The sequence below is a fragment of the Macaca fascicularis genome, chromosome 14 (genome assembly GCF_037993035.2).
Source record: "Macaca fascicularis isolate 582-1 chromosome 14, T2T-MFA8v1.1".
NCBI classification, from domain to species: domain Eukaryota; kingdom Metazoa; phylum Chordata; class Mammalia; order Primates; family Cercopithecidae; genus Macaca; species Macaca fascicularis.
Genome location: NC_088388.1, coordinates 71,196,877 through 71,214,553, shown reverse-complemented (window position 1 = coordinate 71,214,553; position 17,677 = coordinate 71,196,877). Strand labels below are relative to the sequence as shown.

At 45.3% G+C, this 17,677-nt stretch overlaps 1 protein-coding gene across 10 annotated transcripts in view; it reads left to right on the top strand.

Annotated features, from left to right (window-relative positions):
• Window positions 1–17,677, top strand: part of CLPB (ClpB family mitochondrial disaggregase) — a 148,296-nt gene that overhangs the window by 16,691 nt on the left and 113,928 nt on the right. For 4 of the 10 annotated variants that reach the window (XR_012423470.1, XR_012423469.1, XM_045371365.3 and 1 more), the window contains exon 3: window positions 14,591–14,677. The exons of 3 other annotated variants lie outside the window; for them this stretch is intronic. Coding sequence is in view for 4 of the 7 variants with exons in the window: in XM_045371365.3 (XP_045227300.1) it covers window positions 14,591–14,677 (87 nt within the window). In the remaining 3 variants the exon portion in view is untranslated. Of the gene's footprint in view, window positions 1–9,232; window positions 9,335–11,113; window positions 11,222–14,590; window positions 14,678–17,677 lie in introns of all 10 variants that reach the window. 3 more of the 10 variants (XR_012423472.1, XM_074014628.1, XM_045371366.3) reach the window with 2 other exon arrangements.

Here is a 17,677-nt window from a genome sequence, read left to right as displayed (position 1 = left end):
CCGTTCTTATGACTGAGGAACATGAGGAACTGATGGGAGTACCTTCCTGCTTACATGTGTCAGACATCATCTTGGGCATGGTCCTGCCCCTTGAGGGACCACAAAGCTGTAATCTCTCAGGGCCTAACAGCAGGGGCAATTGTCAGGCTCTGCCTCCCTACCATCATTTCTGTAGCCCAAGTGCTGTCTCTCCTCTGAAATCCTGGCTTAATCAAAATCATAGTACAATTCATGTCAGCACAGCCAGAATCAATTGGAATTTTTCTCCCAAGGAATTTTCCTGGAAACTGAGGAACAGAGATAAATCCAAGAATGTTGAAAACGATCAAGCCAGTGATATTCACTTATGCTGCTTGCCTTGTAGTTCCTGTTCTGTCTCTGCCTTTTTGAAAAAACCTCAGAAAATTTCACTTTCTGAACTTTGAGGCTCTACTATGTCCTGCCTCCTTTATGTTCCTCTCCTTGTGATTCTGTCAATGGATGCAGATACAAGAGGATTTCCTTTTTTTTTTTTTTTTTTTGGAGATGGAATCTCACTCTGCCGCCCAGAGCGGAGTGCTGCAGTGGTACAATCTTAACTCACTGCAACCTCTGTCTCCCGGGTTCAAGCGATTCTCCTGGCTCAGCCTCCAGAGTACCTGGGATTATAGGCGTGTGCCACCACACCTGGCTAATTTTTGTATTTTTAGTAGAGACAGGGTTTCGCCATGTTGGCCAGGCTAGTCTTGAACTCCTGACCTCGTGATCTTCCTGCCTCAGCCTGCCAAAGTGCTGGGTTTACAGGCATGAGCCACTGCACCTGGCCTTCAAGTGGATTTCTTATCATTAGCAGGACGCCGTGGTGAGGACTTTGGAGTCTGACAAAACAAGGCTTGAATCCCAGCTGTGACCATTGGTTAGTTCTGTGACCTTGGACAAGTTGTCTAACCTCTCTAACCTTAGATTCTTCATCTGCAAAGTAGGGATGATAATTGACCTGCCTCACACCATTGCTGTGTCATATTTACTGATTCATCTCCTCGCTTTTCTCTCCAGTTGCTTCTTGTGTATTTCTCCTCACCTAGGCTGTGAGCCGTGTCACAGCAAGGTGTATGGCACTTCCTCCTGCCTTCACCATAGTAAGTCACACAAGGCTGGCTGGCACTCAGAAGGCACACAGTACAGATGGAGTCTGGCCCGTTGATTGATTGATTGATAGAAACCTTGTTTATTCTGCAAAGGCTAACCAGCAGGAGAGCACAGCCCTAGGCAGCAGCTGGGCAGGCTGACTGGTCTCCAGGATCCTCCATTCATGTGGATGGGAGGCTCAGGAAGGCTGCATAAGAATCCTCTTTGAGGCTGGGCTGAGGCTTCCATCTCAATGCCCTTTTGTTTAAGGGATAGCACCCAGGCCTCCTGCGAAGCCTGTGTGTTTGACCAGCCTTTGCAGATGGACAGTGTACTGGGGCGGGATGTAAAGCACAAACAATTGAGGGAGGCCCCTGGAATTCCCAGGGGCTCAGAGTCCAGCAGGGGTAGGGAGGGGCAGGATCCTTCCCAGGGCTCAGTCAAAACCCCTAGATGGGTCAGACAGGATCTCAGGCACTTTTGTCTCCAGCCTCATTTCCTTTCCAGTCTTCAGGTCCCCACTTTAGCTTCTCTGATGGTCAACATCCAGCCCTCTTTGGGTGCCTCTAGGTATGAGGCACTCTCCGCCTCCTGAACAATAGGCAAATTCTGATTGAATATACATTCATTCTTTTTTCTTTTGAGGTATAATTCACATACCATAAAATGCAACCTTTAAAAATATATAATTTAGTGGATTTTAGAACATTTATAAGATTGTACAACCAGTACCACTAATTCCAGAATTTCTAGAATGTTTTACCACTCTCCCACTCCATCTCAGACCCCCAGAAAACTCTGGTTCCAATAGTAGTTACTCCCCATTCTCCTCTCCCCCTAGACATTGCAACCACTAATCTGCTTTCTGTTTCTGGATTTGCCTGTTCTGAACATTTCATATAAATGGAATTATACAATATGTGGCCTTTTGTGTCTGGCTTCTTTCACTGAGCATAATGTTTTCAAGGTTCATCTGTTGTAGCATATGTCAGTACGTTATTCCTTTTCGTGGCTGAATAATATTCCCTGTATGGGTGTACTACATTTTATGGATGTATATCCATACAGGATGTCATTTATCAGTTGATGGACATTTGTGTTTCCACTTTTTGGCTATTATGAATAAGGCTGCTATGAACATTCATGTACAGATTTCTATGTGAATGTATGTTTTCATTTCTCTTCAGTATATACCTAGGAGTGGAATTGCTGGGCCATAGGATAACTGTACATTTAATATTTTGAGGAACTGCCAAACCGTTTTCCAGGATGGCTTCACCATTTTACATTCTCAAAAGCAATGTGTGAGCGTTCTACCTTTTCCACATCCTCACCAACAATTGTCGTCATCACTTATAGCCAACCTAGTGTGTGTGGAGTGGTATCTCATTGTGGTTTTGATTTGCATTTCCCTGCTGGCTAATGATGTGAGCATCTTTCTGTGTGCTTATTGGCCATTTCTGTATATTCTTTGGCATTTATTAATTCTTTTTTCTTTTTTTTTGAGACGGAGTGTTGCTCTGTCACCCAGTCTGGAATGCAGTGGCACAATCTTGGCTCACTCCAGCCTCTGCCTCCAGGGTTCAAGTGTTTCTTTTGCCTCAGCCTCCCGAGTAGCTGGGATTACAGGCATGTGCCATCATCCCTGGCTAATTTTTGTATTTTTTTTTTTTTTGAGACTGAGTCTTGCTCTGTCACCCAGGCTGGAGTGCAGTGGCATGATCTTGGCTCACTGCAAGCTCCGCCTCCTGGGTTCACGCCATTCTCCCGCCTCAGCCTCCCGAGTAGCTGGGACTACAGGCACCCACCACCACACCCGACTAATTTTTTGTATTTTTAGTAGAGACGGGGTTTCACTGTGTTAGCCAGGATGGCCTTGATCTCCTGACCTCATGATCCGCCCGCCTTGGCCTCCCAAAGTGCTAGGATTACAGGCGTGAGCCACCACGCCCGGCCAATTTTTGTATTTTTAGTAGAGATGGGGTTTCACTGTGTTGGCCAGGCTGGTCTCAAACTCCTGACCTCAGGTAATCTGCTTGCCTCGGCCTCCCAAGTGCTGAGATTACAGGTGTGAGTCACTGTGCCCGGCCATTCTTTGGCATTTATTCATTCTTAAGGCCTGTTATGAGCAATGTCTTATTAGGCATTGAGGAGGAGAAAAATGTATCATGATGACCCCTGTCTTTCAAGGAACTTGCGGTCTGGTAAGAAAATTGTAATTAGTACAGGTGAAAAGTTACAGCTTCACAGACAGGGTGTCCTTTAGTTTGAGTCTAGAGATAGGTAGTATTTGTATACAAGGAGCTTTGTGGAAAGACTTTCTGGGCAGTTGGAGTAATGTAAGTAAAGACAATTTGTAATTAGTAGTAGAAAACAGTTTTATCTTCTGATTAGCCCTGAAGTAATAGTGTGAAAGCACCTGGCATAGCACTTGGCACATGACGGGCTGTCATGTGTTAGCTCCCTTCGCAACTCACCTCATTTGGTCCCAGCTCTGTTTTCTAGGACTACATGGCTTCCTTTTCCTGTTCCAGATTTTAAACTCTTAGGAGACAGAGCTCCAAGCTATATGAGCGTTGGTTCACTAAACTGTGGTTTCAAGTCTCCTCCTCGTCTTAGTCATTTTAAAATGAAACAGCCACAAAGTTTTGGTGCCCCTCTGAATTCCAGTGTGGCATGACCATTATTGTGAGGAGCAGGGCAATCATCCCCTTTGTTAAAGATTTTATGCTTCTATTGATATGGCCCGACCTTGCATTGGCTTTCTTGGCAGCTGCATTATACTCCTAGGTTCTGTTAAGCTTGTAATCAGCCCAGCCTTCTGAGATCCATGACTTTTTATGTCCTGTAACCTTTTGATTGGATTTGTTTGCAGAGCTTATTTTAACCTAAAGATAAGGACACTTTAAGGCTTTGTATTTGCTTGTGAATATGTAATATTTGAAATGTGAATATATACTATGTGATGGTAGGGTGGTATGGAGACTACCAGAAAGAAGAAAGGATAGGCTTGGACCGTTCTCAGCATGAGACTAGAAGGGAACTAGAACTTCCAAGAGAGAAGATTCTAGGAAACAGGACTAATCAGAAAGTATCTTCATCCCTCAAGTAAACTGCTTTCCACTTAAGGCTTTTCCTTATTTTCTGTCAGGTGATTGGTCCCATCAGACAACTGTGGTATGCTGACACATGCTAAATGTGGGAAAGAAGGGAAGAATTGGGCATATGAGCCCTGGAAGACAGTGTGGCTCCATAGAGTTTGGGCTCCATTCCCAGATGCTACTTACTAGCCTTGTAATCGTTTTTGTTTGTTTGTTTGTTTGTTTGTTTGTTTGAGACGGAGTTTCGCTCTGTCGCCAGGCTGGAGTGCAGTGGTGCAATCTCGGCTCACTGCAACCTCCACCTCCAGGGTTCAAGTGATTCTCCTGCCTCAGCGTCCTGAGTAGCTGGGATTACAGGCACGTGCCACCACACCTGGCTAACTTTTGTATTTTTAGTAGAGAAAGGGTTTCATCATATTGGTCAGGCTGGTCTTCAACCCGTGACCTTGTGATCTACCCTCCTTGGCCTCCCAGAGTGCTGGGATTACAGGCGTGAGCCACCGCGCCCAACCTGGCCTTGTAATCTTAACCAGTCATTTACCCTTTGTAAGACTTGGGCTTCTTTCAGAGGATCAAATGAGATCATAAATGTCAAGTATCTCTTGCGTAGTAGGCAGCTCAAGAAATGTGAGCTCTTTTGAACTCCACCATTAAAGAGCTTTGCAAAACAGTGAATTGTGCTCCCTGAGCCTGTATAAATATCTCTGGGCACCTGTGATACTTACCACACTTGTTTCATTTTCTCTCCTCCAGCTCAGAGTAAGAGCTCCTTGTGGGCAAGATTCATGTCTGATTCATTTCAGTGTCTGTCAATGCCCAGCACAGAGGCTGGCTTGGAGATGTAACTTTAGTTTTGTTGAATGAGTAAAGGCCACACCTTTGCCCGAAGAGGCCAGGTTTTATGATTGGCTTTTCATTGTCTCTTTTTTACTGGAAATTTTGTAGGATTCCTGAACTTCACAAAAGGTGGCTCAAGTACCAACACTGTTTGAGAAGTCTGAGCCACTTTTGTGTCTCACTGCTGTAGTGTGACAGGTTTCCTGGCAGCCAGCCAGGAGGCCTGCTGTGGGGCCAGTAGGTGGCGCCTATGACTCTTTCCCACACCTTAGGTCCTGCACAGGCCTTTGCTTCTCACCACAGCAGCTGCTGACTCTCTGAGAAATGCATATATTAATAGCTCTGAGCAGGGGTACCCAGATGAAGGTGCCTTGGGCCGCTCCCTCCTGTTTATGGCCTTGTATTGTTGGATTTTCGTGTGTCATGCAGTCTCAGCCTTGGCACACACTGCCTGGGGAAGCCAAGATGTTTGCCATAGAGGATCCCAGGAGGTCACTCTGGAAATGTGTGCCTCTGGCCCATCCTTTCTGGCATACTCTGCCTCTAGGAAGTCATCCCTGTGGCTCGCTTGCTCTGAACTGTACTCTCATGGCACCTTCCTCTAGGTTGCTTGCTGGTATGTTAGCTGTTTGCCCAGTGCGTAGCTCTCCAGTGAATGCTTGGAAGGCAAGGATACCACAGAATTCATCACAGTATCCTGAGTGCCCTGCTCAGAGTCCTGTAATAATCAGTCCTCAGGAAGAGTTTATGGAATGAATGGATGCATAATAAGTAGTACCTCAAAAATTGTTATCCACATTGAAGGGTATTCTGCAAACAAACTAGCCTTACTCTGCAAAAAATGTCAATATCATGAAAATCAAAGAAAGGTTGAGGAACTATCCTAGATGAAATTGAAACATATGCAGTGTTTGGCCCTGATATTGATCCTGGCTTGCATCTGGATCACAGGGGGAGATTGCTGTAATGAATATTGGGATAATTGAAGAAATTTGAATATGGGCTGTATATTAGATTAAAATAGTATATCAATGTTAAATGTTCTGAATTTTCTCTTCATTAGTGGTTCTGTAAGAGAATGCTCTGGTACTAGGTACCAGGTGCATGTACCAATACATCTGGTACATGCTCAATGAAGTATTTGGGGGTAAAGGGGCATAGTATCTGAAATTCTCACATGGTCTAGCAAAAAAACAGAAAAGGAATAGAAAAGCAAATGAAGCAAATGTAAACAGGATATGAGTGAAGGCTGTTTATTTATTTATTTTTTGAGATGGAGTTTCGCTTTTTTTGCCCAGGCTCGAGTGCAGTGGCACAATCTCGGCTCACGGCAACCTCCGCCTCCCAGGTTCAAGCGATTCTCCTGCCTCAGCCTCCTGAGTAGCTGGGATTACAAGCATGCACTACCACACCCGGCTAATTTTGTATTTTTTAGTAGAGACAGAGTTTCTCCATGTTGGTCAGGCTGGTCTCGAACTCCCGACCTCAGGTGATCCGCCTGCCTTGGCCTCCCAAAGTGCTGGGATTACAGGCCTGAGCCACCGCACCTGGCATGAAGGCTGTTTGAAGGGCTGTGTGTGTGTGTGTGATTTTTGTAACTGTTCTATTAGTTTGAAATTATTTCAAAATAAAAAGTTAAAAAATAATCTAAGCACTTTAATGTGTGCCAAGTTTCTGTAAGAGGATGGGACAAAGAATGATCACCCAGTGCTGCCCTTTATTCAGTTGATCCAGCAGGTATTCGTTGAGGCTGTGGTTCAGCTCCTCCACTGTGGGCCTCAACAAACAGAACAATTGTCATAATAGCAACTAAGATTTGGAAAATGTACGTGCCCTCACAAACATTATCTCCTTTGGTCATCTCAGCACCCGTGTTAGATAGGGCTGGCAGGCTGATAGAGTAAGATGACTGAGGTTCAGAGACGGTAGTGGGGTCTGCCCACAGTCACACAGGCTGGAAGAGACAGACAGAGGCAGGCTCATATATAGGTCAGTTTTTTCCAAAGGGGATGCTTTCTAGGCCTCCCTATCTGTGTGTGTAAAAGGAAGATTTGGACTGATTAATCTCTGCAGATCATTCTTTTAAGTTCAGAAATTTTAAAGTTTTCTGTGATAGGAAATAGCCAGTTATGAAACATGCAGACACATTCCACAGTACACTTGCATTTGTGGTAGGTACTGCATGCCTGCCAACCTCTCCCCTCCCTCACTGCCTTCACTCCCTTGGGGTTCTCCAGGCAAGACAGAATGCTCCGTGGGCCATCTCACTGGGAGTGAGAGCATCTGGAGAGCTTCTTTGCGGAAGGGTCCCCAGCTAGGTCTTGGAGAAGGGTTCTCAGTTCAAGTAGCAAATGCAGAAGTTGCTGGAGAGGCCTTGCCTATGGAGTTGAAGCACCAAGACCCTGCCTGAAGTCTGCTGTCTCAGGCTGGGGGTCTATGAGCAGCCTTTGCTCCCTTGCCCTGCCCCTCCCAGCCCTGGCTGGCAGGGTAGATAAGGCACAGATGGAGGCTGCCTGGGGATTCTGGCCCCAGGCACCTTGCCTCTGCTCAGACAGCAGGGCCTGGTGCTGTTATTACTGTAAACAGGGCCTTCTGTGAGGCTCCAGCCAGGGCCCTGTTGCCCAGATAGCAATCATGATTGGGTCTGCATGGCTCAGTGCTTCCAGGCCTCTGATGCAGGTGGGATAGGGCTCCCTACCCTTCAGCCCGTCCCCAGCTGCAGCTGAGGGCTGGTTCATGTGAAGGATCCGGAAATCAGTTGGAACAATGCATCATTGAAGTTCAGTGGCCGCTTTGTATTGATTGGTCCTAAAGAAAGAGGAAGAAAAATCAAGTGGTACCTCCCTCCCCTGAGTGGAAGAGCTAGTTAGCCAGAATAACTCAAAACTGCCCCTGTGTCCCTTTCTGGGACTCTTTTCCTCCCTCCTACAAACAGAGCCTGGGGAGTTGTCTTTTCTTTGGAAGTTTTGCTGAGTGCTGTGTCTGCTAGGAGACTACTCAATTTTCATTTTGATGCCGCACATATTTAGAATCATAACATTATAGAGCTGGTAGGGACTTCAGAAATAATTTCATTCAGTTTCCTTCTTTTACTGCAGATAAAAGAGAAGGACCACAAAGACATTTATTGTGGTCACATAGCTAGCAAGTGATAGAGCCATGACTGGAATTTGTGACCTCTAGCCCCTAGGCCTATATCCACAAATGTCCTCAGCCCTGAGACTGAGAAGCTGTACCCACACTCTCCTACATATACATAGAAGCCTGAGTTCTTTGAAAAGGACAAGCGTACAGTTATAAAACAGGTAACTTCAGCACCAGACAGAAGTATTGGAGAGAAGTTAATGTAGGTAAGTGCTGTAAGACATTCATTCATTCAGACCCTGAGCTTTGTGGTGTGCCAACTGCTATGGCAGGCACCTGGACAGAGAGATGAAGACAAGTTCTTGTTTCTAGAAGGACATGCTGCCTACTGGGGAAGTTAGACCTGTGGATAGTATGATAACTACATTGATACAGGCTAGCACAGGGGATTGTGGTGGCAACAAGGCCATCTGAGGGAAGGCTTCTCAAAAGAAAGTATAGGATTTTTTTTTTCCTAATAAAGTTTTATTTTAAAGAAGAGTAATAGTATGGTCATTGTTATAAAAACAACACAACTTCAAACAATACAGAGGCATTCACAGCAGAAAGAGAAAGCTTGACTGCTTCATTGCCTCTTCCCCAATCAGTGATAATAGCTGTTACCTCTTTGGTCTTTAGCCTGCTGGACTCTCCATGATCACTGGTGGATGGGAGCAGGCTATGTTTTTCCTGACCGATTTGTCTTTCTCCTGTGGTAATCTTCAGCTCTTGGGCTAGGGAACCTTCCCTCTCCTACCGCTGCCCTTGCCTGGGAATTTTAGACAGTTCAATTATCTATCCTCCAGTAATTTTGAGCACTTATTATGTTCCAACTTCTGTGTATACCTTTTCATGTGTCATCCTAGTTCTCTGTCATTTCTTTAAAATCAAGTGAACACGAATTGGAAAGTGATAAGAATAGCATAAGCTCTTCTTATGCTATTTTCCACAGTGCTTATTGCATCCCAAGTATTTTTACATATTTTGTTTCACTGTCTCTTCATAGCACCCCTATGTGACATTTATAGTAGGGTTCGTGAGGTGCTCTCCATTTTTTTTAACAGATGCAGAAACAGGCTTAGAGAGCAGGAGCTATCATGTAAATGAAAGAAGCAGTTGAGATTCAGAGAGGCTAAGTCACTCATTCATCCACCACTCCTCACCTAGTAAGTAACAGAGCCTGAATTTTTTTGTGTGGTTTGTTGTTGTTGTTGTTGTTGTTGAGCTGGAATTTCGCTCTTGTTGCCCAGGCTGGAGTACAGTGGCGTGATCTCTGCTTACTGCAACCTCCGCCTCCCAGGCTCAAGCGATTCTCCTGCTTCAGCCTCCTGAGTAGCTTGGATTACAGGTACTGGTCACCATGCCAGGCTAATTTTTTATATTTTTAATAGAGACGGGGTTTCACCATGTTGACCAGGCTGGTCTCAAACTCCTGACCTCAGGTGATCCACCTGCCAGAGCCTGGATTTGAAATGAGATCTTTGCTGCTGATTTTTCTGACCCCCTCTACTGCCTGAGAGTTGTGCAAGAGCTTGGATTCAACTCTGGACCTTTTTTTTTTTTTTTTTTTTTTTTTGAGATGGAGCCTCTCTCTGTTGCCCAGGCTGGAGTGCAGTGGCATGCTCTCAGCTCTCTGCAACCTCTGCCTCCCGAGTTCAAGTGATTCTCATATGTCAGCCACCTGAGTAGCTGGGATTACAGGTGCCTGCCACCACGCCCGACTAATTTTTGTATTTTTAGTGAGACGGGATTTCGCCTTGTTGGCTGGCCTGGTCTTGAACTCCTGACCTCAGGTGATCCATCCTCCTCGGCCTCTCAAAGTGCTGGGATTACAGGTGTGAGCCACCATGCCTGACTTCCACCCTGGACTTCTAATGTGGTCTACTCTTGTGTCTACTACCCTGGGCAGTCCCCAGATAGGGGTCACCTACTGCTACCCTGCCAAGAAGGAGACGTAGTTCATTAGGGAAGGGCCTTCCACAAGTCTGGAGTGAGCCCAGAAAGGCCCACCATGCCCACCCTGCCTCCCTAGCCCCTGGACACAGGCTGCTCTGGCCTGAGTGGCAGCCTGCGTTAAGCATTCTACTCATCATCTCAGGGATGATGGAATCCTAACCTTTTCGGAGATACTGTATTCTGTCACAAGCATTGCTCTTTTTAAAAGAGATTAATTCACTTGCCACATTTTGCCCATTGGTGAAAATCACAGGGGAGAGCAAGGGTGGCTTTCTCGGGCCTCAAAGGCCCTTTCAGCCGCTGTCAGTGGGCAGCCCGCCCCCTAGCTGGCCCAGGACTTTGAAATGACTGCCCACTGGGCATTCACTTGCAAAGCAACACAGTGAAATGCAGGACACCTGGTTTGTGAAATCCCAACTTTTTGAGCTGCTCTGCACAGAGGGGAGGCAGGGGAGGCACCTACCCAGCTCTTTCAGAGTTACTTGTGATTGGGTTCTCTTGTGGTCCTTTTTTTTTTTTTTTTTTTTTAGGCGGAGTCTTGCCCTGTCACCCAGGCTGGAGTGCAATGGCACGATCTCAGCTCACTGCAACCTCCACCTCCTGGGTTCAAGTGATTCTCCTGCCTCAGCCTCCCGAGTAGCTGGGATTACAGGTGTGCGCCACCATGCCCAGCTAATTTTTTGTATTTTTTGTAGAGATGGGGTTTCATCATGCTAGCCAGGATGGTCTCGATCTCCTGACCTCGTGATCCACCCACCTTGGCCTCCCAAAGTGTTGGGATTACAGGTGTGAGCTGCTACACCCAGCCCGGTCCTTTCTTGATCTACCAGGTGCCACCACTCCTTACGAAGTTCTGTTTTAATCCTTAAAACCACCTTGCACAAGAGAGATTAATATCTTCCATTTCATAGCTAGTAAATGACAGAGCTAGAATCTGAACTCCAGCCTTTGGACTCCAGGATTATTGCTTTTTTTCCATTACACCTCAGCCCCAAGAGACTGCAAAGAACGATGCTCAGTCAAGAAGCTGGGCAGGGCTGAAAAACTGGAGTCTCACTGAAGAACATCAAGATTTCCTCCTCTGAATGGCCGCTCAGGTTTGTAGAGTCCTTTCCTTCATGTTTCAGTGCCGCCTCCTAAAACTCCTGTGACTCTGGGAGGATTGTGATCCTCAGTGGACCTATGAAGAGACTAATGCTTAGCCAGATGATGTTCCTTCCTTTAGGGCATTAGAATAGTAGGTGGGAGAGCTAGAGCTAGAACCCAGGTCTCCTCACTCTCCCGAGATTCAGTGAATCCCGAGATTCATTGCTGAGTGAATGAACAAAGTGCCTGGAGCCAGCCTCGCTGAATTATCCAGGTCATCCTGTGTGATCACATCTTAGAATCCCTGGATATTGGCCAACCTGCCACTACCAGCTTGAGAGTGCAACACTTTGTTCCATCAAAATGATGGAAGTGAGATAGGATAGTAGGATCTGTATTGAATACCTGCTATATGCCCAAGGCTGGGATCTTGTAAATTAGAGATTATTATCCCAAAGGTCAGAAGACTGAAAATTAGAGTTGATTTGCTTAGAGTTATCTAGCTGGATCAGAATTCAAATCAAGGTCTGACTTACTCCAACACCCTGTATTCGTCCGCTTCTTTTTATTAGACTGCACTCAGCCCTTGAGGGATAGTAGAAGGAGGCATTTCAATCTTCTTTCTTCAGCCCTACCTCTAGAGCAGTGCTGCTTCCACAATTTTCTGTTGAATTCTAATGAATTTTCTATGTTAAATTTTAATGAAGTTAGCCCAGCTAATTTTTTGTATTTTTAGTAGAGATTGGGTTTCACCATGTTAGCCAGGATGGTCTTGATCTCTGGACCTTGTGATCCACCCACTTCGGCCTCCTAAAGTGCTGGGATTACAGGCGTGAGCCATGGTGCCTGTCCTTGAAGAGGGTTCTGAGGCTCTTTCAAAGGCTCCACAGCAAGAGCTACTGGGAGAGATTTGTGATATCCCTCTTAGATGTGGCAGTGCAGGACAGTAGCACGCATGCCAGGAATCTGTCAAACCTTTAGACTGAGCTTTTATTCTAGTCTCCATTACTGATTTCATGGGGGCTGTGAACACCTGATCATTATATGTAAAAAAAATTTTTTTGAGTGTGTGTGCTCCTATGCACTTTTCTGGAAGAAATTCAGTTGTAGTCACAAAAGAGCCCCTAGCTCAAAAAGGTTTATGCCCACTGCCTTGGCCTCCTAGTCTGACATTTGAGGCCTTGTGTTGGCTCTGCATACCTCAGCAGCTGTCTGTTTCTTTGTTGTGAACTTCCACCCAGATGGAGCTGCCCGATGGTCTCTGAATGTTCCTTTCCTGCTTTGCAGTTATATCCTGTTTCTTGCCTTGATTGACGTGCACTTCCTTCCACTTCTCTAAACTCTTCCCCTTCTTCAAGACACTATTCAAGTTCGTTGCCTCAGAAGCCTCTGATTTTCTTCAGCCTATCCTGATTTTCTAGCCTTTTGAACTGAGGGTCAGAGAAGCGAGGCCATCCCATCAGGATCATAGGGTCAGAACCATGCGCTCTCTACCATATCACATGACCTGCTAAACGAGGAGAAGAGGTTTTGTAAATTAGACAGGATTCTTAGCTTCTTTAACATTCTTGGCCATAGAAAATTGTTTCTGCATAAAAGAAGTTTAACATTATATATAGTAAGAGACCTTCACCAGAATAAATCCTCCAAACTAGAGGTAAGAAAGGAAGGTTTCCTAACCTCTCTTAATACTCTCCCCTCACATGTTGTGCCCCAGTCATACCAAACATCTTAGGGGGTCTCATGTACCCCATGTCTGCTCTGGGTGAGGAGGACCGCCTGTACCTGGAATACTCCTTCCCCTCCCTCACCCCCTTTTTTTTGGCCAGTTCCCCTTTATCAGCACCTCCCCAGAGAGGCCTTTTTGGCCACTGAGACTGGGTTAAATTTCCTTGTTGTGCACCTGCAACGCAAAGTCCCATTCATAGCACTCATGAGATGTGCAGTTCTGTGGTCTGTCTCCCCCTTGGGCTTTGACAGTACCTTTGAAAGTATTTGAGAGAAGCCTTAGTACATGATGTTTCTCATCATCCTCTCAAGCCTTAGTTACCTGCTAACATCAGCAACACAGAGATTTTATTTGACCTGGTCTGTAGGGACATTTACTATAGATCGTGGCACAAGAATGGTGCTAGGACTCAAACCCAAGCCTTTGGACTCTCCGTCCTTTGGCTAGAACCCACTGAAAAACAGCCTCCTAGCTTCCCAAACCCCTTCCTCCTTTTCTTGGCACTGTGTTCTTTGATATACTGTCTTGAGCCGTGTCTTCTCCTCATCCTTATCCAGAATCTAGCACAGGACCAAGTGCATGTCATACCGATTCACTGAAATCAGTGTAGTGTTTGTCTTTCATGTTATCTAGAGCCAGGTTCTGTCTGGAGGAAGGGTGGTGAGGTGAGGAGGAGCCTGGCTTTAGAGTCACTGCCAACCGGTCACTGCACTGCCCATTAACTAGCTGTGCGACCTGAAACAAGTCATTTCCTTTCACCTAAGTGAGCCTGTTACCTTATCCCTGAAAAGAGGCAATTACTCTTAGCGCCTTAGGTGGTGTCAAGAGTACCTGGAATCATGAATGTAAAGTACCTGGGGTAGTTCCTGCTTGTAGAAGGTGCTCAGTTCATTCTATTTAACCACCCCTACATTGTTGGTCCCCCTGTTCCTAGGAGCCAAAATTCAGACTTTTAGTGGGATACTTTAAATTCTGTGTTTGTTAATTTATTTAACAATTATTGAGTTTCTACAATGTGTTAGGCACTGGCATATAGATTCTGGTAGGGTCTGTGTGGACTCTCCTAGGAACCTAATCTATTGTTTCCATCTTTCCTTGGGTTGAAGGATTTTCAATTTGCAAACAACCACAATACAGATAAACTTGAGGAATGTGATCATTTTGTGAACTGAAAACTACCTAGATAAGACATGTCATTAGGCATTCTGTTCCTAGCATTGGGAAATTAAGGAAGAGCTGTGCACTGGATGAGTCAAGGAAGGCTTCCTTCTCAGGAGTCCATAAGCCATAAGGATTGTATTAAATAGCATGAGGGGAGAATTCAAATAGGCAAAGGGGCAGGGAGAGAGCATTCTGGACCAAGGGAGTGAGAGTGTCAGAGTATTAAGATAGGGAGGGACCATTCTTTTCTCAAAGGGTTTGGAAGATAATAAGGGGGACAGACTGACTTAAGGGAAGGAGAAAGGTAGGGGAAGCCTTGATGGGGCAGAATGGCCAGAGGAGCTGAGATTGGGAATGTAGTCCTCAAAGGCCTGTATTTCCCAATTCATACAGCCTCTCTTTGTTGACTGTGCCATTTTTTCTATGGTTTTTTCTACTTTTACATCCATGATAAACCATACACTGAAAATATTCCTCTGTCTTGTTTTAGGCTGTTGTCAGAAGGTGCAGATGTCAATGCAAAGCACAGACTTGGCTGGACAGCACTCATGGTGGCAGCCATCAACCGAAACAACAGGTGAGAGACCTCCTTCCACACAGGGCTCCTTTAGGCAGATCTCTGCAGACCTTGCTCCTTAGCACTCTCCCACCTGGTGTGCCTCCCTGCTGTCTTCTCCAGAGGCAGGGAGATGGATTCAGATGGAGGTACTGGACTTCACCTGGTGCATTGGACTGTATAGTAGCTGTGGACAGGAAAGATGTAGCCTTGAATCCCAGCTCCCTCAGTCATTGGCTTTGTGACCTTAGGCAAGTCATTTGCATTATCGTAGCAACCAAATGTTTGGAAGCCTGTTGTAAGTGGTTGTGTGTATAGGTGCAAGTTATTGTCATGTTCTGTTAACCACCGTCTGTTGATCTTGAGAAGTCTGCAGTTACTGTCCCCAGTGAGTGCTCCTCCAGGGGCTTTTTCTTTGGAGGTTCTGATGGAAACTAGGAAGATGGGGGACTTCTTTCCCTCCCTTTGGAGGCTGTGCTATTTTCCTGTCCCCTCCCCGATCCTATCAGGGTTGTAGCTATTGTATGAAGATTGTAATAGTTTACTTTGTGTAGTGAGTTATCTAATTCTCACAATCACTCCACAAAATATGTAATGCTCATTTTGTAGCTCAGAAAACTGAAACCCAAAGACATAAAGTGATTTATTTGTGCCACATGGACAAGATTTACAACCTGGTTTGGCTGCCTGTAAGATCCATGTTTTTGGGTTTTGGGGTTTTTTTGAAGTACAGTCTTGCTTGGTCACCCAGGCTGGAGTGCGGTGGCATGATCAATGGTTCGCTGCAGCCCTGGCCTCCTGGGTTCAAGTGACCCACCCACCTCACCCTCCTGAGTAGCTGGGACTACAGTTATGCACCATCACACTGGGCTAATTTTTTTTTTTTTTAAAGATAGGGGTCTCACTGTGCTACCCAGGTTGGTCTTGAACTCCTGGCCTTAAAGTGCTCCTGCACCCTCAGCCTACTAAAGTATTGGGATTACAGGCGTGAGCCACCGTACCCAGCCATGGTCTGTGTTTTTTACTTTATCTCACTGCTACCTCCCGATGCCAGATACCAGCCTAGTGCTGATGCTGCGTTTACATTTCAGTCTGTTCTGGTTTCTGCCTTGGAGTCTGTATAATTCTGGAAGTGCTGGAATGAAGTACACGTTTGCTCTAGCTATGATTGTTCGAAAGAATTTATTAAATAAGAGCAAAAAGAGATATTTTCAAAGAAAGCAGACTGGGTGCTTTAGTAACAGCCATTAAAATTGATAGTTGGAGGTACCAATTTCAATTCTTTCTGCAAGTAGGTGTTTAAGGCGTACTGGCCACCTGTGAAAAGATTGTAAGTGTGAAAGAACAAATGTAACTGGGATTTTATGATATAGAGATAGTACTGCCTCAGCCTGAATGAGAGTTAGCTGTACATGAGATGGGTCTCTCTTCTCTGCTCCTTTGTTGTGGACTTGTTCTCACTCAGTTTCCTGATTTGCTCTCTTTAGCTCCAAGCACCTATTCTTTTTTCTTTTTTTTTTGAGATGGAGTCTCACTCTGTTGCCAGGCTGGAGTGCAGTGGCCTGACCTCGGATCCCTGCAAGCTCCGCCTCCTGGGTTCAAGCAATTCTGCTGCCTCAGCATCCCGAGTAGCTGGGACTACAGGCGCACTCCACCACGCCCAGCTGATTTTTTTGTATTTTTAGTAGAGATGGGGTTTCACCATGTTGGCCAGGGTGGTCTCGATCTCCCGACCTTGTGATCTGCCTGCCTTGGCCTCCCAAAGTGCTGGGATTACAGGTGTGAGCCACCGTGCCTGGCGCATCTATTCTTTAAAAGCAAAATTGATATAAATAGGCTTCGTAGTTGAGACCTAGAGTCCAGTCCTGGTTCCAAGCCTTAATTGAATTTCAGAGCTCCATGGATAGCCTGTTTCTTCATCAGAATATTATTATTTCTATGAATATTAAGTAAATATCTGCCTTTAGCCAGGCCCTGTGCTAGTGTTTGCAGAATCTGAGACCTTGGGGAGTTTGCAGTCTAATGGGGAAAACAAATGCAAGTAAAGAGACATAGTATAGTATGATCAGTGATTTCAGAGCAGTGTGTATGGGATACTATCAAAGCAAAGGGTGTGAGGGGACTCAATGTGGCAGCATAGTAGATTCTCACCATATTCTTTTGAGAATCAAATAAGGTAATGTATGTGCTACAGATTATAAATGGTGGGTTGTTAGTCCCTGATGCCCCCATTAGATCTCTGTACACAAACACACGTGTTATTCTATGCCACTGGTAGTTCACCACATGCACCAGTCTTTTCCCCCAGCTTGTAGGTGTTTCCCTCTGCAAGAAACAGCCAGTGGTGCTAAAGAAGGAGAGATGGAGAGGTGTGTTCCCTTCTGTGTGTAGTATTTTCAAGGTGGAGACTGAATAGGAAACAGCACAATGCTTAAGAATACTGTCAATTAGTGATCAATTGGCTAGTAGATGTGCTTTTGGGGACACATCTCTTTGAATCTAATGAGTTGTTGGCTTAACTGATTGCTCTGTCTTTATCCAGAGCTGTTAGCAATCAGTGATGCTTGTTGAGAAAAGTGAGAGTGTTGGCTTGTATTTACTTGCTTTGGTTCGTAGGACTAATTAAGTATCCATTTTGTGACCTTCTCTTCCTTCCACTATCTAGGGAGGACAGATTTTTACTGAAAATGGCACACTCTTGGCTTGGATTCATGTGTTCTTATCACAGAATTTTTTTTGGCCCCTACTGTTTGCCACGTACTGTTCTATGTACTTGAAATAACATTGATGAAAAACAAAGATCCCTGCCCACATAGAGCTGCTTTCTGTATTAGTTGTGGTCCTTTGGTAGAGAAAGGCGTGGATAGACAATAAACAATGAGTATAATGGATATGTAAACTATATAATATATTAGAAGATAAGAAGGGCCATGGGAAAAAGGAAAAGTAGAACTTGTTAAAAATGAAATACCAGGAGTACATTGGTCGGGGTGAGTAGGCCTCATTGTTAAGGTGTGCTAT